Raw genomic sequence first — 22,301 nt, 5'->3', positions numbered from 1 at the left:
GTTGTGCCTCAGGTATACCATGAAGCTTATATATGGAGGCCATGAAGAGTTGTGCCACTTTAGATGCAGTAAATGGATGAAGAAGATGCAGTAAACGAGGAAGGCCTTGGATAAAATCAAGTGAAGCCACCTGCCAAGCCTAACTTGGTACCGGCAAAGGTTGAAGCCTATCTAGCTTAGCTTGGATTGTTGACAGACTGTGCATGAGGCTACGAAGTCCCGAACTTGCAGCTTCATGTGTGGCCAAGCAAACAATTGTTGAATTCTACGGTAGGTATAGGGGAGCCCCGCTCGGTCTGGCTCGGTGGTTGTGCGAGCCGAGCCAGGCGGCAGAGTAGTGAGCTATGAGAATGGTCTCGGCTCGCACTTCAAGGATAATAGCCTGATCTTTGTCAGTAAGCAACTCAAGTGATCACACTTCAACTATTGCACACTGCATATCTGGATTCTGGAGCACCCATATCCAACAGCTTGATGGAGGAGTTGTGATATGGAATAATCAACCACTTATCTGACCAATGAATCTACATAGGACTATGCGACCTGAGCCAATCCATAACCAAAACAAAATCATAGTGTACCAGGTCGAGCAAACTGACGGATGTGCAGAAGTTGGCGAAGCAGGTATTCGAACTGATCTTTACCAAAACGCTCTATAAGCATGAAGCCAAATTCAGGCCAGGACACATGGGTGAGGCTCTGCTGAACCTGAATGTAACCATCGTGCAGCAGACCCAATGAAATTCAATATTCATAGTAGCGACCTCCACCAAGACTATAGGATCGACTCCATATATACATGTGGAAATAGGACTTACAGAGCTTTTGCCAAAGTTTGGGGTGAGTGCCATCAAATTCAGGGAAAATAAGTTTAGGTAACTGTCCCAGATAGTTTGTGTTTTGGAAATCTGGTGAAGAATTGAACTCAACCGAAGCATGGAGGAATGTGGATGAGATGGAAGGTGGTGCCCCATCGGATGCTGATCTGGTGAGAGCCGAGGATGCTGATCTGGTGCCAACGGTCCTCGACCTTGGATAGCTCTGCACGAACGGCGTCGATGGAGTCCTTGACGCTCTCCACCGTGGATTCCAGATGGGATTTGTTTGGACAGGTGGGACCTCTATCCACAACAGATCAGCCCCGCACCGCGTATCGGACTCCAGGAGTTGCGTATATAAATAAACACCACGCCCATATGCAACGCAACGCAACGCAACTCATCGCCCGCACCATCTGCGCTGCGCTTCGCCCTCTCGAGTCCATCGTCGCTCGAGATCCGTCGTCGTCGTCATCACCAGCAGCAGCACCATCACCAGCAGCACCAGCGAGTTAGCGATGGGGAAGAGGAAGTCGAGGACCTCCAAGCTGACGGCGAAGCCCAAGAAGCAGCTGGAGACCGACTTCACCTGCCCCTTCTGCAGCCACCCGGGCAGCGTCCAGTGCGACATCTTTCTCAAGGAACGCCGGCCGTTCGCCGTGGCGTCGTGCAGCATATGCACGGAGTCCTACGCCACCAAGGCTCACGCGCTGACGGAGCCCATCGATGTCTACAGCGAGTGGATCGACTCATGCAGGGAAGCCAACGAGGGCGTCGTCGCCCCCCGGCCGCACCTTGACGGCGAAGCCAAGAGGAGGAGGAAGACCCAAGACGACGGCTCATGATCATTCTTGCAGTTGCAGATCCCCGTCTCCTGCTTTTTATGCATATGTCGTAGTTTTTTTTTCATTTTGCTGGAGCCCGAAATTGGTCTGAAACTCTGAATTATCCTTTCTCGTCGTCGAGGTGATGCTTGAACGATGTAAGCGCATGCAGTGACATTAGTCTTCAATCTTCGTATCTGTCTACTCTCTTCAGAAACCAAAACGCTGCTTCGGATGCAACGACTTGAGATCATCATTTTTTCCCGTTAGTGTAGTTTCACAAACCTCAGAAACTCTTCTGCTTTCTAGTAGTTTACAACTTATAAAAAAATTGTTTAGTACCGGAGGTTGGTTAGGACAGTTGAAACGATAATACCATTATGATATACCATTACGATAGGTGCAAGCAATGACAAAACCGCGGTGCTCATTTTAATATTTTTTCCGCTCTAGATTAGATCTGTTATTGTAATACCCAAGTTATAAATAATGAGAATAGAGTTGATCTCCATATTTGTGTGACTTCTATTTATTAGCACATGTTAACATCCAAACCTAAAAGTGAATAATTAACAAATGACACATGAATAACTTGTGCATCATGTTAGAGTTTTCGCTGTGCATTTAATAATAATAGTGATCATAGGGACAGAAATAAATTAATATCTAAAAATTTAGGATTTAATACCTAAATTGAATATTTAGAAATGGGAAATAACAAAGAAAGAGAAGAAAATGTCACAAAATATAAAGGAAAAAATATATAAATAAGTATATTCTTTTCATCACAAGATTTGGATTTGTACATTTGATATATGTGCAAGTTCAAAACCAAATTTAAATTCAAAATCTAAAATGAGAAAAGAAAATAAAAAGAAAAGAAAAAGAGAACTTGCCGCGTGGGCCAAAACCCACAGTCTGGCCCAACCGGTAGATTCCATTGCGCGGCCAACCCCCTTTGCCCGCGCCGTCCACGGAGAAGTGCACTAACGCGTGGGCCCTACTCTTCAGCCAGCGCCGCGATTGCGCTGGGAACCTTTGCTATTGACTAGTGGGCCCCGCATGGCATACACAGCGGCGACACTGTTTTTCTTCCCGGGGATTCCTCCGTGAATAGACCGTGCGAATCGGTCGGGTTGTTGGCACACGACTCCGTCCCTTCTTCCCCCCTTCTCGGCCCTACATAGGGACCTTGCTGTCGTGCCTTGGGACACCGTAGGTTGGCCATACGCAACTAGCCGAATAGTCTCGTCGCGTGGAGAGAAGTGTGGTGGTGGGCGGCCGTCGTTGGTGACTCACCGAGGCGCCGTCATTGGGACCTCTGGGTGGTGTTTGGGGGCTGCGTTAGCCATTGGTGGACATTCTCGTGGCCAGGCGGGTGTTGAGGTGAATCGACGCTCGGTGAATTTCTCGCCGTGATTCCGACGTCGTCGTGATTCCGCCCGTCGCCGTGGACTGCCGTCCCTACCACGCGCCTCGTGGTGAGAAACCCTGTAACCGTTTCGCCTTGTCTCCGTCTACGCATAACACGTCCTTGGGAGGGGAGTTCGTCATTCGCAGTGCCGGGTCTGGGGACGCTGGCGCGACACCACTGTGCGGCGGTGGAATCACAGGTAAACATGACACTTATTCTCTTGTCACAGGGTAGAGTTCTAACTCATAAACTTGTGCAACCTTACCAAGTTAGAGTTCTAATTCGTAAACATGACACTTATTCTCTTGTTATAGGGTTCTAAGATAGGTCCCCATAACCAAATAATGCCACCACCGATGTCGTGGGATTTGGTCCGAGACCATCTTCGGTTCCACCACAGATATTGTAGATGCTACCACAGATGGCTCCATAGATGCCGCCTCAAATGCCAACGTCGATGTCACCGTCACAGATGTCGTGGGGATATCCACCTATGGGGTAGTCACAAATGCCGTCGGGATATGCTCCATGGCCGACACAGCCACTTCCATCACCTGGAGTGGTAAGTTAAATCTACTTTGAGCTTTAGTTAACTAAAATATATAGTAAATCAAGCTAAATCTATACGATAACATATGTATCATATCTCTTGTAGGGTTCGGGTTCGCATCATACTCTGAACAATGCTACGAACTTCATCGACCAGATCTTCAACACGAGCGACTTGCGTCCCGACGATCCACCACAAGGCGTATGGACTTGTGGACTTCAAGACTTGTTTATGCGATGTTTGGACTTTTGTCGTGTGGACTTATGGACTTGTTTTGACTATTGTGTATATATGTGTTTGAGACTTGTTTGGACTATTGTGTGTATATATATATGCATGTTGTAAAATATAAAACCTGTTATGGAGGCTTCTCATCTGGGGAGAGAGTCAGAACATGGTTTATATTAAAAAACAAAGTCGACGTTCTTATATCCACGTCAGCTAAAAACGTCGGTTTGACCGACATTCTTACAGACATGTGGCAACGCCCGCAGATGGTCGGGTGGCCATTTAAGAACGTCGACGACCTCAGCCGATGTTCGTATGTCCACGTGGCTCGCCCATGGAGCCCCGAAACCTGCCACATGGCTCGTCGTTAAGTACGCCGGTTTTGGACCGGCTGGCGTACTTAATTTAAGAATGCCGGCCTCGACGTTCTTAGTCGGTTAAATACGTCAAATAATGTACGTCGGTTAAGAATGTTGGTATACAGACGTTCTTAACCTAAACACGTCGGCCTATTAGAGTAAAAACGTCGGTTCCTGACCGACGTTTTTTTTGGTTTTCTTGTAGTGGGACACGCATGAGGCCAGGAATTCACAGAGCCTGTCGACGAAGGTGTGGAGGGCAGCGAGAGCTAGGTGGAGGGGTTCATGCTGGACTTGGCATCCAGCAACATTGACGACGCGGAGACGACTACAACGACGAGGGAAGACACATAAAAGGGAGTGAAATAGTGAGGTGAGATTTCGTTGTGGGGAGCTGGAGCTTCATCCTAAGGAAGGTACGTTCGCCATGTGGTCGTGAAATGCCATAAAGCATCACATATAGTTTAGCCAGGTGATAGGGTTGACATGAGGTTTAAGTTACGATGATGGTGTGTTTTTGGATATTTGATACATACGTGCGGAACTGCGGAGAGAGGGCGCGAAGGGTGGGCGTCGTGGTGCTCGGCACATTTCTATCTCTTTAAAGCTGGTTGAAAACGGAAGCTATGACGCTATCCACGTCGTCAATTTTTTTGTGCTCCACCCGATTGCGAATCTATGGCTAGAGTCAGCCTCCAGCCACAGCTTGCCAACGACGCTGAGCCTTCTAGAATCTGGAGTGGCTTGCGAACGACGCGGACCTTCTAGAATCTGGATGATGACACATAGCTGAAGAAAAAAAAGGACATGTCTCGCGTTGGCCAGCCACAGGGACGTCCCTCCCGGCCTCCCCCACCCGCCACCGCCCAAAGGGAGCAGTGATCCATCCATCCTATCCCCCGTGCCAAACCCTAGCCAGCTATGAGCATCCCGTCGCCGCCTCCTCCTCGCCTCATCCGACGCCATAGCACCTCTTCCTGTTCGCACCCCTTCTCCCTCCGTCTCCCCGACCAAGCGCTCAACCTGGTCGTAGCTTCTCCACGCTCTCTCGGGGCTGCTTTCTCCCCGTCTTCCTGTCTGCAACCCGTGTGCACAACCGTGGCCTTCTCAATCATGGGCTTCTCCTTCCCATTCCGGCGCGCCCGCGTGGATGGCTGACGAAGCTCATCCCCACGAACTACCTGCTCCGAAGCAGCCGGCACTGGAGGCTGACCGTCCCGTCCGCCACCGGTGCGTCCACAATTTCCTTGTCGCTCTTTCGCTCCCTCAGGAACAGGAGGATGCGCTTCTCGAAGCTCCCCCCTCCCGGTGTAGCGGCTTCACGGCGGCGGTGGTGGATGTCGTCACATTCCGCGTCATGTACATCATCGACTGTGTCTGAGAGCACCTAGAGGGGGGCTGAATAGGTGATCCTGTAAAACTTTAAACTTAAGCCACAAAAACTTGGTTAGGCGTTAGCACAATAATCGCCAAGTGTCTAGAGAGGAGTCTCAATAAAACACAATAACCATGAAGATATCAATCACAGAGATGGCACAGTGGTTATCCCGTGGTTCGGCCAAGACCAACGCTTGCCTACTCCATGTGGCGTCCCAATGGACGAGGGTTGCAATCAACCCCTCTCAAGCGGTCCAAAGACCCACTTGAATACCACGGTGTTTTGCTTTGCTTTTCTTAAATCCCGTTTGCCAGGAATCTCCACAACTTGGAGTCTCTTGCCCTTACAAAGATGTTCACAAAGAAGCACGGAGTAAGGGAGGGATTAGCAACTCACACAAGACACAAAGATCACAGCAAGTACGCACACACAAGACCTAGACTTAAGCTCAAAAGACTAGCACACTAGAACGGAGCTCAAATCACTAGAATGTCGAACAAGTGCGCAAGAATGGAGTGTGAGTGATCAAGAGTGCTCAAGGAATGCTTGGTATACTCCTCCATGCGCCTAGGGGTCCCTTTTATAGCCCCAAGGCAGCTAGGAGCCGTTGAGAGCAATCCGGGAAGGCAATTCTTGCCTTCTGTCGCTTGGCGCACCGGACAGTCCGGTGCACCACCGGACACTATCCGGTGCGGATTTCCTTCCTTATTTGGTGAAGCCGACCGTTGGCAGCCTTGGAGCCGTTGGCGCACCGGACAGTCCGGTGCCCCCTCCCGACCGTTGGCTCGGCCACGTGTCTCGCGCAGATCGTGCAGCCGACCGTTGGCCCGGCCGACCATTGGCTCACCAGACAGTCCGGTGAATTATAGCCGTACACCGCCATCGAACTCCCGAGAGCAGCAAGTTTGCCAGAGTCAGCCTGGCACCGGACAGTCCGGTGCACCCAGACTGCGCTGACCTCGGCTGAACTTAGCCATCTCTTCTCTAACTCGATTTTTCCTGTTTCCAGCACTTAGACACAATACATTAGTCCATAAAACAATGTACTAAGTCTAGAAACATACCTTTTGACATGATTTGCACTTTGTCCACCACTTTGCATAGATTAACACAAAAGCACTTGTGTAGGCACTCAATCACAAAAATATTTAGAAATGGCCCAAGGGCACATTTCCCTTTCAATCTCCCCCTTTTTGGTGATTTATGCCAACACAACATAAAGCAACTAGAACAAGTGCAATATCAATGCAAATGAAAACTCAATATAGTTTTGATTCATATTTGGCATATATGGATCACTCTTTGCCACCACTTGGTTTGTTTTTGCAAATCAAACTCAAATTCCTATCTCTAATTCAAACACACTTGTTAAGACATAACAAGAGTTGTTCCAATGGAAATTGATCACAGTATCAAAAACTCCCCCTATTTCCCATAATCAACCATTTTCCCCACAAGAGGCCAACTTTTGACAAAAGAGACAATAAAAGAGTTTTGACAAACCAAAAGCTCTACATTACTATTTTCAAAATTTCTCAAGTGGTAGCTGATCCATTTATTGCTTTGGCCTTATTTTCTCCCCCTTTGGCATCAAGCACCAAAACGGAATCAATCTTGACCCGAGAACCCCATTGCCTCACCAACATCTTCAATAAGAATACAAAGGCAATAAGAGTACGTGAGATGAACTTGGAATAAGTTACCCTCTCATCGAAGTGCAGTGGAAGTCTTTCATGGTCCAAGTCCACCTTTTCCTTTTCAAACCACCTTTGAGAGTAAAACAAGCAAACTCAAGCACACGGTTAGTCTCAAAGGGTCAAGTTGTAGCACAGCTCCCCCTAAATATGTGCATCACTTGCAAAAAGGACTTGTGAGATCCGGGGAGTGTTTGTACAACTTGAGCACCACAAGTAAGTAACAAGATGCATAAGGAACATGATCAAAGGCATAAACACATGTATGCTATAAATCAATCCAAGTTCCGCGAATCTAGAACATTTAGCTCACTACGCTGCCTGCAAAAGGTCTTCTCATCTAAAGGCTTGGTAAAGATATCGGCTAGCTGGTTCTCGGTGCTAACATGAAACACTTCGATATCTCCCTTTTGCTGGTGGTCTCTCAAAAAGTGATGCCGGATGTCAATGTGCTTTGTGCGGCTGTGCTCAACAGGATTTTCCGCTATTCGGATAGCACTCTCATTATCACATAGGAGTGGGACTTTGCTCAGATTGTAGCCAAAGTCCCGGAGGGTTTGCCTCATCCAAAGTAGTTGCGCGCAACACTGTCCTGCGGCAACGTACTCGGCCTCAGCAGTGAATAGGGCAACGGAAGTTTGTTTCTTAGAATTCCATGACACCAGGGACCTTCCTAAGAATTGGCACGTCCCCGATGTACTCTTCCTATCGACCTTACATCCAGTATAGTCGGAATCTGAGTATCCAATCAAGTCAAAGTTAGACCCCTTTGGATACCAGATCCCGAAGCAAGGCGTAGCGACTAAATATCTAAGAATTCGCTTCACGGCCACTAAGTGACACTCCCTTGGATCGGATTGAAATCTAGCACACATGCATACGCTAAGCATAATATCCGGTCTACTAGCACAAAAATAAAGCAAAGATCCTATCATTGACCGGTATGCTTTTCGATCAACGGACTTACCTCCTTTGTTGAGGTCGGTGTGTCCGTCGGTTCCCATCGGCGTCTTTGAGGGCTTGGCGTCCTTCATCCCAAACCGCTTTAGCAAGTCTTGCGTGTACTTTGTTTGAGAGATGAAGGTGCCATCCTTGAGTTGCTTCACTTGGAACCCAAGGAAGTAGTTCAACTCGCCCATCATTGACATCTCGAATTTCTGCGTCATCACCCTGCTAAACTCTTCACAAGACTTTTGGTTAGTAGAACCAAATATTATGTCATCGACATAAATTTGGCACACAAAGAGATCACCATCGCAAGTCTTAGTGAAAAGAGTTGGATCGGCTTTCCCAACCTTGAAAGCATTAGCAATTAAAAAGTCTCTAAGGCATTCATACCATGCTCTTGGGGCTTGCTTAAGTCCATAGAGCGCCTTAGAGAGCTTACACACGTGGTCGGGGTACCGTTCATCCTCGAAGCCAGGGGGTTGCTCTACGTACGCCTCCTCCTTGATCGGCCCGTTGAGGAAAGCGCTCTTCACATCCATTTGGTACAACCTGAAAGAATGGTGAGCGGCATATGCTAGCAATATACGAATAGATTCTAGCCTAGCCACAGGAGCAAAAGTCTCCTCAAAGTCCAAACCTGCGACTTGGGCATAACCTTTTGCCACAAGTCGAGCCTTGTTCCTTGTCACCACCCCGTGCTCGTCCTGCTTGTTGCGGAACACCCACTTGGTTCCCACAACATTTTGCTTGGGACGAGGCACCAGTGTCCAAACTTCATTACGCTTGAAGTTGTTGAGCTCTTCCTGCATGGCCAACACCCAGTCCGGATCTAGCAAGGCCTCTTCTACCCTGAAAGGCTCAATAGAAGAGACAAAAGAGTAATGCTCACAAAAATTCACCAATCTAGAGCGAGTAGTTACTCCCTTGCTAATATCACCTAAAATTTGATCAACGGGATGAATCCTTTGAATCGTCGCTCGAACTTGGGTTGGAGGTGCCTGAGGTGCTTCTTCGTCTTCAACTTGAACATCCTATGCTCCCCCTTGATCATGCGCCTCCACTTGAGGTACCTGTTCGTCATCTTGGGTTGGGGGATGCACCATTGTTGAGGAAGAAGGTTGATCTTGCTCCAAATGTTCCTGTGGTCGCACATCGCCAATCGCCATGGTGCGCATAGCGGCCGTTGGAACGTCTTCTTCATCTACATCATCAAGATCAACAACTTGCTCTCTTGGAGAGCCATTAGTCTCATCAAATACAACGTTGCTAGAGACTTCAACCAAACCCGATGATTTGTTGAAGACCCTATACGCCTTTGTATTTGAGTCATAACCTAATAAAAACCCTTCTACAGCTTTGGGAGCAAATTTAGAAGTTCTACCTTTCTTCACAAGAATATAACACTTGCTCCCAAATACACGAAAATATGACACATTGGGTTTGTTACCAGTTAGCAGCTCATACGACGTCTTTTTGAGGAGGCGGTGAAGGTAGACCCGGTTGATGGCGTGGCAAGCCGTGTTCACGGCTTCCGACCAAAAGCGCTCGGGGGTCTTGAACTCTCCAAGCATAGTCCTCGCCATATCAATGAGCGTCCTGTTCTTCCTCTCTACCACACCATTTTGTTGTGGTGTGTAGGGAGCGGAGAACTCGTGCTTGATCCCTTCCTCCTCAAGGAACTCCTCCACTTGAAGGTTCTTGAACTCGGACCCGTTGTCGCTCCTTATCTTCTTCACTTTGAGCTCGAACTCATTTTGAGCTCTTCTGAGGAAGCGCTTGAGGGTCCCTTGGGTTTCAGATTTATCCTGCAAAAAGAATACCCAAGTGAAGCGGGAAAAATCATCAACTATAACAAGACCATACTTACTTCCTCCTATACTTAGATAGGTGACGGGTCCGAAGAGATCCATATGAAGCATCTCCAAGAGTCTTGATGTGGTCATCACATTTTTGGTGTGATGAGAGCCTCCCACTTGTTTCCCTGCTTGACAAGCTGCACAAGGTCTATCTTTTTCGAAATGTACGTTAGTTAGACCTAACACGTGTTCTCCCTTTAGAAGTTTGTGAAGGTTCTTCATCCCCACATGTGCTAAGCGGCGATGCCATAGCCAGCCCATGCAAGTCTTAGCAATTAAGCATGCATTTAGACCGGCCTCTTCTTTTGCAAAATCAACTAAATAAAGTTTGCCGTCTAGTACACCCTTAAAAGCTAGTGAACCATCACATCTTCTAAAGACAGACACATCTACATTTGTGAATAGACAATTATATCCCATATTGCATAATTGACTAACAGATAACAAATTATATCCAAGAGACTCAACTAAAAACACATTAGATATAGAGTGCTCAGATGAAATAGCAATTTTACCTAACCCTTTTACCTTGCCTTGGTTCCCATCACCGAATATTATTGAATCTTGGGAATCCTTGTTTTTGACGTAGGAGGTGAACATCTTCTTCTCCCCCGTCATATGGTTTGTGCATCCGCTATCGATAATCCAGCTTGAACCTCCGGATGCATAAACCTGCAAGGCAAATTTAGGCTTGGGTCTTATGTACCCAACTCTTGTTGGGTCCTACAAGGTTAGTGACAATGGTCATAGGGACCCAAATGCAAGTTTTGTCTCCCTTACATTTGGTCCCTAACTTCCTAGCAATTACCTTCTTATCCTTTCTACAAATAGCAAAGGAAGCATTGCAAGCATAATAAATTGTAGAAGGTTCATTCATTACTTTCCTAGGAGCATGAACAATATTCTTTCGAGGCACATGAACAATATTTCTTCTAGACATATCTCTACCATGCATATGGGAAGAACTAGAAGCAAACATGGCATGAGAATCAAAAGCATCATAAGCATTACAACTCCTATAAGCATTTCTAGATTGTCTCCTATCATGGTATATAAAAGCATGGTTCTTTTTAGCACTACTAGCCATAGGGGCCTTCCCTTTCTCCTTGGCGGAGATGGAAGCCTTATGGCTTGTCAAGTTCTTGGCTTCCCTCTTGAAGCCAAGTCCATCCTTAATTGAGGGGTGTCTACCAATCGTGTAGGCATCCCTTGCAAATTTTAGCTTGTCAAATTCACCTTTGCTAGTCTTAAGTTGGGCATTAAGACTAGCCACTTCATCATTTAATTTAGAAATGCAAACTAGGTGTTCACTACAAGCATAAATGTCAAAATCTTTACACCTAGTGCAAATCATAACATGTTCTACACAGGAGTTAGATTTATTTTCTACTTCTAGTTTAGCATTTAAATCATTGTTAATTCTCTTTAAGCTAGAGATAAAGTCATGACATGTAGACACTTCACTAGAAAACATTTCATTCCTTTTAACTTCTAGAGCGAGTGAATTTTGTGCACTAACAAATTTATCATGCTCTTCATATAAAAGGTCCTCTTGTTTCTCTAAAAGTCTATCCTTTTCATTCAAGGCATCAATCAATTCATTAATCTTATCTATTTTAGTTCTATCCAATCCCTTGAACAAACTAGAGTAATCTATTTCTTCATCACTAGACTCATCATCACTAGAAGAATCATAAGTAGTACTGTCTCGAGTACATACCTTCTTCTCCTTCGCCATGAGGCATGTGTGACGCTCGTTGGGGAAGAGGGATGACTTGTTGAAGGCGGTGGCGGCGAGTCCTTCATTTTCGGAGTCGGATGACGAACAATCCGAGTCCCACTCCTTGCCAAGGTGTGCCTCGCCCTGAGCCTTCTTGTATGCCTTCTTCTTCTCCCTCTTGCTCCCTTGTTCCTGGTCACTATCATTATCGGGACAGTTAGCAATAAAATGACCAATCTTACCACATTTGAAGCATGAGCGCTTCCCCTTTGTCTTGGTCTTGCTTGGCTGTCCCTTGCGACCCTTTAGCGCCGTCTTGAAGCGCTTGATGATGAGAGCCATCTCTTCATCATTGAGCCCGGCCGCCTCAACTTGCGCCACCTTGCTAGGTAGCGCCTCCTTGCTCCTCGTTGCCTTGAGAGCAATGGGTTGAGGCTCATGGATTGGACTGTTCAACGCGTCGTCCACGTACCTCGCCTCCTTGATCACCATTCGCCCGCTTACGAATTTTCCAAGGACTTCTTCGGGCGACATCTTGGTGTACCTAGGATTTTCACGAATATTGTTCACCAAATGTGGATCAAGTACAGTAAAGGACCTTAGCATTAGGCGGACGACGTCGTGATCCGTCCATCGCGTGCTTCCGTAGCCCCTTATTTTGTTGATAAGGGTCTTAAGCCGGTTGTATGTTTGGGTTGGCTCCTCGCCCCTTATCATTGCGAATCTTCCAAGCTCGCCCTCCACCAACTCCATCTTGGTGAGTAAGGTAACGTCGTTCCCCTCATGAGAGATCTTGAGGGTGTCCCAGATCTGCTTGGCATTGTCCAAGCCGCTCACCTTATGGTACTCGTCCCTGCACAAAGAGGCTAACAACACAGTAGTAGCTTGTGCATTTTTATGAATCTGTTCATTAATAAATATAGGATTATCCGAGCTATCGAATTTCATTCCATTCTCAACAATCTCCCATATGCTTGGATGGAGAGAGAACAAGTGACTACGCATTTTGTGACTCCAAAATCCGTAGTCCTCCCCATCAAAGTGTGGAGGTTTGCCAAGAGGGATGGAAAGCAAATGTGCATTTAAGCTATGCGGGATACGCTAATAATCGAAAGAAAAGTTTGAGTTAACCGTCTTTCGTTTGCCGTAGTCGTTGTCGTCGTTGTCCTTTTGGGAAGAAGTGGACTCATCGCTGTCGTCGTAGTAGACGATCTCCTTGATGTGTCTCGTCTTCTTCTTCTTCTTCCCATCTTTGCGTCTGTGGCCCGAGCCCGAGTCGGTAGGCTTGTCATCCTTTGGCTCGTTGACGAAGGACTCCTTCTCCTTATTGTTGATCACAATTCCCTTCCCCTTAGGATCCATCTCTTCGGGCGATTAGTCCCTTCGTGAAGAGAACGACTCTGATACCAATTGAGAGCACCTAGAGGGGGGTGAATAGGTGATCCTGTAAAACTTTAAACTTAAGCCACAAAAACTTGGTTAGGCGTTAGCACAATAATCGCCAAGTGTCTAGAGAGGAGTCTCAACAAAACACAATAACCACGAAGATATCAATCACAGAAATGGCACAGTGGTTATCCCGTGGTTCGGCCAAGACCAACGCTTGCCTACTCCACGTTGTGGCGTCCCAATGGATGAGGGTTGCAATCAACCCCTCTCAAGCGGTCCAAAGACCCACTTGAATACCACGATGTTTTGCTTTGCTTTTCTTAAATCCCATTCGCGAGGAATCTCCACAACTTGGAGTCTCTCGCCCTTACAAAGATGTTCACAAAGAAGCACGGAGTAAGGGAGGGATTAGCAACTCACACAAGACACAAAGATCACAGCAAGTACGCACACACAAGACCCAGACTTAAGCTCAAAAGACTAGCACACTAGAACGGAGCTCAAATCACTAGAATGTCGAACGAGTGCGCAAGAATGGAGTGTGAGTGATCAAGAGTGCTCAAGGAATGCTTGGTATACTCCTCCATGCGCCTAGGGGTCCCTTTTATAGCCCCAAGGCAGCTAGGAGCCGTTGAGAGCAATCCGGGAAGGCAATTCTTGCCTTCTGTCGCTTGGCGCACCGGACAGTCCGGTGCACCACCGGACACTGTCCGGTGCGGATTTCCTTCCTTATTTGGCGAAGCCGACCGTTGGCAGCCTTGGAGCCATTGGCGCACCGGACAGTCCGGTGCCCCTTCCCGACCGTTGGCTCGGCCACGTGTCTCGCGCAGATCGCGCAGCCGACCGTTGGCCCGGCCGACCATTGGCTCACCGGACAGTCCGGTGCACACCGGACAGTCCGGTGAATTATAGTCGTACACCGCCGTCGAACTCCCGAGAGCAGCAAGTTTGCCAGAGTCAGCCTGGCGCACCGGACACTGTCCTGTGCACCACCGGACAGTCCGGTGCACCCAGACTGCGCTGACCTCGGCTGAACTTAGCCATCTCTTCTCCAACTCGATTTTTCCTGTTTCCAGCACTTAGACACAATACATTAGTCCATAAAACAATGTACTAAGTCTAGAAACATACCTTTTGACATGATTTGCACTTTGTCCACCACTTTGCATAGATTAACACAAAAGCACTTGTGTAGGCACTCAATCACCAAAATATTTAGAAATGGCCCAAGGGCACATTTCCCTTTTAGTGTCGTGCTAGGCGTCGCACTCTCCTGCTTCTTTGTATACTACGTTTTTTACCTCTGAGCGTGGTCTGCGAGCACTTGGTGTGGCTTACCAGGTTTGGGATCCTTTAACGTGCAATATTGGTAAGCTCTTTGACTAGATGTGTGTTGTATTTGAGTGACAAAATTCATGTACAGGAAGTGTCAGATGGTACAAAAGAGAGTAACGAAGGACCATGATAGTTCATTAGCCTCCTGCCACTTTGTGCCCCCCACGCCATGATAGTGCAGGGCCACTTAATCTTGATGTCAATGACAAGATGATTACAGGTTTGCCATATTTATTTCTGTGTACCTTGAGTTGATTGCTGTAAATCTAGAGTTTCATCCCATTCCTACTAGCTTGTCGATAGTAATATGTTTGTAGATATGGCTACTGCAACTGAACTGTTGTGTTGTAATAACCGGCCTTTTTCCCGCCTCAGGTGATCAACATGCTATTGGGAAGGAAACAACACGTCGTTTGGGAATGAGTACTAAATGTACCCTTCCTCTTCTTTACTCTGAACAAAATAAGGATGAGTCACTTGCTTCCTTGCCAATTGATGAATTGACCGAGAAGGCTGATGGCTTATCTAGAGTCTTTCCAGGTACAACTATGCAGATTTCCTGTTTTTTATTACTCATGTTTGATAAGCTCTACAATTCTTCAACATCTATAGGCAGTATTTATGTCTAATTCATTTTTTTGTTAATGCTTGATAGAACACAGGTATGAGATCATGAAACGCTTGCAAGAAAGAAAACATATATGTGGCATGACTTGGATGGTGTGAATGATGCCCCAACTTTGAAGAAGGCTAATATTGGTATTGCAATAGCAGACTCTACTTACGCAACCCATGGTGCTTCTGACATTATCCTAACCATGCCTTAGTGTAATTAATAGAGTTGTGTTGACGGGTCGAGCAATTTTCCAAAAGATGAAGGATTACACAGTAAGTCAATGCTACAGTTGCTTTTCAGTCTACAATGCGATTCTAGTAGGGACAGAGGAGGGCAATGTCCCCCCTAAGGCCATCTCGAACAGGCCGGGTAAACTGCTATTTAAAATAATGTTTTCGCATGAGTGAAGTTTGAAATAAGGAGTGAGATAGAGTGTGATAGGGAGTCTGATGGAGATAGTCTAACCCTCCCCAAATTTATACGAGCTACTAAAATTTTTAGCTAATCACCATATAAATAATGTAAAATACCTTCTAACAGCCCTCACAATCTGATTTGTCCCCTCACTCTCAAATCCTGGCTTCGCCCCCTGAGTCTCCTAGCATTCCGTTTCTATGTCCAGTATTTTCAAAGTTCATTTTTGTTTGCAGATCTATGTTGTATCAATTACCATCCGTATTGTGGTATGTATGGACTTCTGCTTACTTTTTAGAAAATAACGCTCGCTTGACTGAATAGATAAATAATACTCACTTCATTTTTTTATATCTGTTGCGTTTTAGTTCAAAAATGAACTGGTCGGACGATAAGTATTCGAGAACGAAGATAATATATCTGACCCATACATACTTTGTTGTAACAGCTTGGTTTTATGCTTCTTGCACTGATATGGAAGTTTGACTTCCCACCATTTATGGTACAGATCATTGCCATCCTCAATGATGGTAAGCCTCCTTTTTATTAGTTATAGTTCATGATGAGGGTAAAATATGTAGTTGATCCTTAATTTGTTCAGTTCATAATGCAAGCCGCATATTAGGTAACCTAAGAGCAACTCCAAGAGAAGTCGTATACCAACCCCAATAGAGTTTTTCGCGTCAAAACTTCACTTTTCTCGCCTCCAATGGTCTGTTAATCATTTCCCCATTTTTTCAGCTTCCCGTAAAGACGATGATGCATCTCGCATATATGCGTGAGCCAAACTCTCCCCAATTCTTCCCGAGCGCGCGCAATCCAGTAGCTTCCGACGTCTTTTTTCCAGCCGCGCACGCAGTTTTGTTCGAGGAAAGGAGGGCAAGAGCGGGAGACACACCATCGTCGTTGGAGGAGCCAGCCGAGGCGTTGGAGTGTGAGATGATACAAACTCCAAGAGAAGTCGTATACCAACCCCAATAGAGTTTTTCGCGTCAAAACTTCACTTTTCTCGCCACCAATGGTCTGCTAATCATTTCCCCATTTTTTCAGCTTCCCGTAAAGACGATGATGCATCCCGCATATATGCGTGAGCCAAACTCTCCCCAATTCTTCCCGAGCGCACGCAATCCAGTAGCTTTCGACGTCTTTTTTCCAGCCGCGCACGCAGTTTTGTTCGAGGAAAGGAGGGCAAGAGCGGGAGACACACCATCGTCGTTGGAGGAGCCAGCCGAGGCGTTGGAGTGTGAGATGATACATTCGGGATATGAACCAGTCGGGCGCGACGATCTGAACCTATCGAGCCAAGCACGTCGGGATAACAACGTCGGCTTGCACCGTCCTTCGGCGAGGGCCATTCATCCTTTGACCTCCCGGCAAATGGTACAGATCTTGCACTTCTCAAAATCGAGCTGTCAAATGCTTCTCTGAGATCCAATTAGTGTATTTCTTATTCCCTGAATAGAGCAATATGCATATCTGAATTTGCAGTAGTGTATTCCTTCTTGCCTGATAGGTTCTATCCAATCTTGAAAATTGAATTTTCTATGGTGCAGTCGTAACTGAAGTGTTTGTGCAAGCATGATGAATTTTATTTAGGTGTGTTTTAGTCGGTAACACTTTGATGTGTCAAAATTATTGACTTGGTTCTGATAGTGTATGTTCTGCACCTACTAGAATATGAGATGCATCCTTTACGGTAGTGTTAAGTACATGTGGGTTCTGGCGACTTTAGTAAGAGTAGGTCTTACTGGCAGCCTCACATTACACAGATAATATTATTGGTGGCATTTTTATAACTTACTGACTCACTCACATTTCTTAGACATTACTAATGCCAATACAATGACAAAAATATTTTATCTTAAGAGTTTACAAGTTGTGCATTTTGGACAGTTAGGCAGTTATGCATTTTATTTTTCTTAAACAATCTCAATTATTTTTCTTGGACAGATAGGCAGTCATGTTTCTTTTGTACCAGCCAAACAAGTGCTCTGTATTTCATTGTTTGACATATTATTGAACTGCTTTTGATAAGTCCAAAAAGCTTTAGAAATGTTCTTGCTTGTCATGGTAAAATTGAGCTAGACTGCTTTCCTGCTTGTACCTATTATTGAACTATTTTTCTAAACTATTACTGAACTGCTTTCCTGAACTATTTTCCTAGCAAGGCCAAAAACACTTAGAACTACTTTCCTGCTTTTAATTTGCACCAACCAAAAGGATAGGTAATACATTTACTCAGTTTTCTCAATGCTATGTCACTATATGTTCTGTTTTTCACTGAAAGCTCTGTGCTTTGATTACAGGTTCTATTTTGTCACCGAAGGTTCAGTCTTTCCTAAGTTCCTGATGCACTAGGGTTAGTATTTAGAAAGGTGTCAATGTAGTTTTATACTCCTTAGTTTTCAGAAATGTGTCAATGCAGTTTTATATGTGTGAACGCAATTTGACAATGCAATTTTATACTCTTGTCTTAGTTTTCAGATTATGTGTCACTGCAGTTTGTCAATGCACTTTTGAACGGATATTCAGTTTTCCTGAAGATAGCATGATAAATGCATTCTGTTAGGTCGTTCCTTTTTAAAATTTTATGGACAATTTTTTTAGCATTCTGCCGTGGGTGTACACATTTTTGGGGAGGTTTTTTTCCAACAACCTCCAGTAAGATGTTTTGGGAAATAATTTTAGTATTCTCTTGGAGATACTCTAATAACATCAACCTGGCATCATGAATAAGTACCATTACTATTATCTCGAAGGACATAGTAAAACCATATCCACAACCTAACAGTTGGGAGTTATTTGGTCGTGATAACTATCATTTTTCTTCTAGGCTGCGTACAAGACTACCCGTGTCTAGTTTAGCATTATTTAAAGTTTTGAGAAATCATTGTAGTTTGCTCATCCTTTTCATGGTTGCTAATCCGCAGAAACTGTTCTATGTCCAAAGCCTTGAGAAGACTGTCCAGGATGATTTTCAGAAGCTTTCTTCCCTGTACCTTCAAGTCAGCACAATCAGTCAGGCCCTTAACTCTATGACGCGGTCTCGAAACCTCGCAGGCTCGTAGCTGGTCATTTGTGTACCGTCCTAGGTTCTTGCTGACCTTTGCCTTCTTGGTGGCGCAGCTGCTGAGTGATCTGAGTCTAGTCCCATACCTTACTGTCGTATGTGGTCTTTCCTCATCTCCTCACATTTTGTGGTGTTTGCATTAACCTTAATCTGTTTTTGTGATCTTGGGGATTTCGGGTTTTAGATTGGCGATTGGTCAGTGGTGTGCTGTGTGCATGGTGCATTTGAGCTCTCTATGCATCAGATTGAGCTTTTATATACAAGTCATGATTTGTGTTTTAGGCTTAACCCTATGGGATAAAGCTAACGAAGAATCACTGCTAAAATATGTTTCCATTATTGATTGTAGCATGATTGTGTTTAAGAAATATGTTCAAACTTTTGTGTCTTCATTATCAAATATTTTCTCATATAAGCTTATAAGGTTTCTTTAGTTAAACAAACAACTAAAAACCATGAGAAAAACGTCCATGTCAATCCATATGCAACAACATCTCATGCCTCAGTCGCGTGTTATATATATATAGACACACACGAGGAGAGTCGGTGTGGCGGGGATTGTGGCCGCCGCGGGGAGATGATAGCCGTGGTGGGGGCATGCTTCACCATGCTCGATGTGGACGTCCTCTCTATAGACATATAGTGTAGTAGATATTTTTACTATATAACAAAGTAGGTTAGAAACGGCGTACAAGAGCCTATCCACGTCAGCTAAAAATTGATGTTCATCCGATACTGCATCAACGGCAGGTAAAGTACCTCGTGGCAACGCACCGAAACACGTGGGAAAAGACTTTCTCTCGCAGCGGCTGTTCAGCTTGCTTTCCTTGCTGGATCCGCATGGAGACTTCTAGGTTGCTTCCATATGCGCGCGAACGCCAGCCATTACGGAGCAAAAAAAGCTCCGTTAACCTTATCGTCCCTCTGGCGCGACGCCTCTAGCGTCGGCGACCACGACGACGACGCATCATAGGTAGTTCCGGAGAAGCAACTGCTTGCCTCCTCGACTCCATAGTGCAATGTAGGCCTCTCCTTCACACAGTTTCATCCCATCGAGCTCGCTTGGTCAGATGAACATGTCATGTGTTTTTTATGTAGTAGCTAATTGTCACTAACTTTTTGAAAAACTATTTGTGTTGTAATTGGAAGACACCTTAAGTCCGTAGAGGCGCTTTAAAGAGTTACACATTCTTATCAAACAAGTAAGTTTCTACGAATTATGTTTCTTTCTTTACATATTCGTTTATTTTTTTTTCTAAATTACATCTATTTCCTTTTTTGTTTATATAGTACATAGCTGGCCAACCTTACAAAAGAGACTACTTACATAGACCGCATATTTGTACTTCATTGTCTAATGATTGGTAATATTATTGAAATTTTACCTTTCATTTCACAGGCTTAAACAAGAACCAGTGCACATCAAATATTCCACACGCCAAAAAGATGACCATAAATGATATATGCAAAAACATGAAACCAATAGAGATTTGGCCCTTGAATGCAGTGTTAGATTTTTTCTTATTGGTCCTGCCATTTTACAACTAAATACAATTCTATTGCATGTACATAACCCTTCAACCATACTTCAGACCGCTAAAACCATATGATGCACTGCAACTTATGTTAGTTTTGGATGATGACCCACTTAGATATGGCATGAAGATTCTACATATGCTACCTTCTCACTAAAAGTACCTGATCATTGCAACTTATATTTATATATTTTGGATGACGAAAAACTTAGATACAATATCAAAGTTATATAATATCATATCTTGTGTTTTTGTTCCCGTTATATATATATATATATATATATATATTCGATGACAAAAAACTTAAATACAATATCAAAGTTATATATATATATATTTGATAGAATTGTAAAAAAAACGCGCGCAGGGCGCGCGTCAAGACACTAGTACGGCATAAACGGAGCGGAATAGAGGCAACGCGCAGGGTGGGAGAGGAGAGGAATCTTCTGGAAGCTGTTGCCAATGAACAGTACATCACCAGTTCAGTTCCGTGAGCGAGAGGCTGACTTTTGTTTTGTTTCCTCGTAATACAACTCGTCTTCTGAGATAACTAGGTGAGTGCCCATGCGTTGCAACGGTAATATATAATACCACGATAACTTATGTACAAATATGTAATATACTGTTATGAGAAAAGATCCTCGAGCACTTATTTGATCTGAGCGACGACGATGGAGACTTCATCGGCGTGGCAGCGCGCGAGGTCGCGCCACCATAGCAAGCCGTCACGGCCCTCAGAGTTATCCTCGATCGGAGGAGCCCGCGATGTCGCGGCCCGTTGGTCCGGCGAGGTGGGCCAGATCCCACCGCACGTCGAGAGGAGCGGACCTAGCATCAAAAATTATTACGAAGCATGCATCAGAGTAAAATATTGCTTTGTTGTTTTCATGTCACTTGAGAGCTAGAATGTTTTTGTCATATAGATAAAGACCTGTGCGAAGAGGCTCTTTGCATCCTCTAAACGACCCTTCGATGCTCGAATTGGGTTGAGACATCTGTTCCCGAATGCGAACTACGATTGATTTTCTTCCATGGTGTTGAGTTGTAAAATTTGATAGGATCCCTCTTCTTTTTAATGATGAAGACGAATGTTTCTATGTACCTAAAAAACAAATCCATGCCAATCTTGGTAGCTTTGGCGAGAGACTGTTCCGTTTTGTGCGGAGCCCGAAATATTTTTGCATTATCTAGAGAAAAGTCATTCCATCATCCTGCACCAACAAGACACAGCAAGAAGGCGAAAACCATGGTGCCAGAAGACAACAGCTATTCAGATAATGTCAGTTCATGTCGCATCTCACCATCCCATATCCAACTAATAAGAGCAGCCCACATCAACTGTCGATGACAAATGTAGCATGAAAACATTTGCACTGTCCATGACGATTGTTCATATTCCCTTCACTATGGCCCAAATAAACTGTTGACCGAATTGACAGTGCTTCTCCCATCCCACTGCTGCAGTGCTGCTTGAGCAGTCTACAACATTTCCTTCAGCATCCCATTTCGACACGCCCACTTCAATCTCCCAGCTGAATTTCTTTAGTAGTGGCTATTTCTATGAGCTAATATCTACTATGCAGAGTTTTAGTAACTTCAGAACAGACTACACAACTAGCCATCATTTGTCAGATCCCATGAAATGGATCAATTTGTCAGTACGAGACTTAAAAGTCTTCACCCATCTTCTATCTTGTATAAGAAGGACCCATGGGCAGTGGGTTCGAGCCGACGTAGGTGATTTCAACTTTCTGGGGTAGAAGCTGGTACCGGATGGACATCTCCTTGAATATTTTCTTCAACTCTATAACAAGCTCAGACCTCCTGATGTTCTTCTCCCGGATGTTTTGAAAGTTCATGGTGTGCTGGACTGAGAGAGACATGTTAATTTTGTTCACATCCAAGATGTCCTTGAGATTTACAGTGTGGGCAGGGTGCCAATGCGTTGGTTTGCTCTCCATGTACCTGAAAGTAAAGGGAACCGGTGACAATTGATAATGTGTATTCTTCATAAACATGTGATTATACTAAGATAACTTATTCATTGTTGGTGCCACTTGCAACTTCGGCTACCTCATACTATAAGACTAACTATCACCAACCTCTTTGTAATATTATTCAGTCTCCCTCTCTCCTCCTTCTGCCTCTCCCTC

At 45.0% G+C, this 22,301-nt stretch overlaps 1 protein-coding gene and 1 pseudogene across 1 annotated transcript; both read left to right on the top strand.

The window, feature by feature from the left end:
- Window positions 1-1,228: 1,228 nt before the first annotated feature.
- LOC103638032 (transcription elongation factor 1 homolog) lies at window positions 1,229-1,777 on the top strand. Its single transcript, XM_020544531.2, has one exon. It carries the CDS (start codon window positions 1,337-1,339, stop codon window positions 1,661-1,663), a length of 327 nt encoding a protein of 108 aa, XP_020400120.1. The 5' UTR covers window positions 1,229-1,336; the 3' UTR covers window positions 1,664-1,777.
- Window positions 1,778-3,564: 1,787 nt separating this feature from the next.
- LOC103638028 (plasma membrane ATPase 2-like) lies at window positions 3,565-16,325 on the top strand (annotated as a pseudogene).
- Window positions 16,326-22,301: the final 5,976 nt, after the last annotated feature.

This window comes from Zea mays, chromosome 9 (genome assembly GCF_902167145.1).
Source record: "Zea mays cultivar B73 chromosome 9, Zm-B73-REFERENCE-NAM-5.0, whole genome shotgun sequence".
NCBI classification, from domain to species: domain Eukaryota; kingdom Viridiplantae; phylum Streptophyta; class Magnoliopsida; order Poales; family Poaceae; genus Zea; species Zea mays.
This window is presented reverse-complemented; position numbering and strand designations above follow the sequence as displayed.

What these genes read in the sequence shown, in the direction of transcription:
- LOC103638032 (XM_020544531.2), top strand. Translation starts at nt 1,337, where the DNA reads ATGGGGAAGAGGAAGTCGAGGACCTCCAAGCTGACGGCGAAGCCCAAG.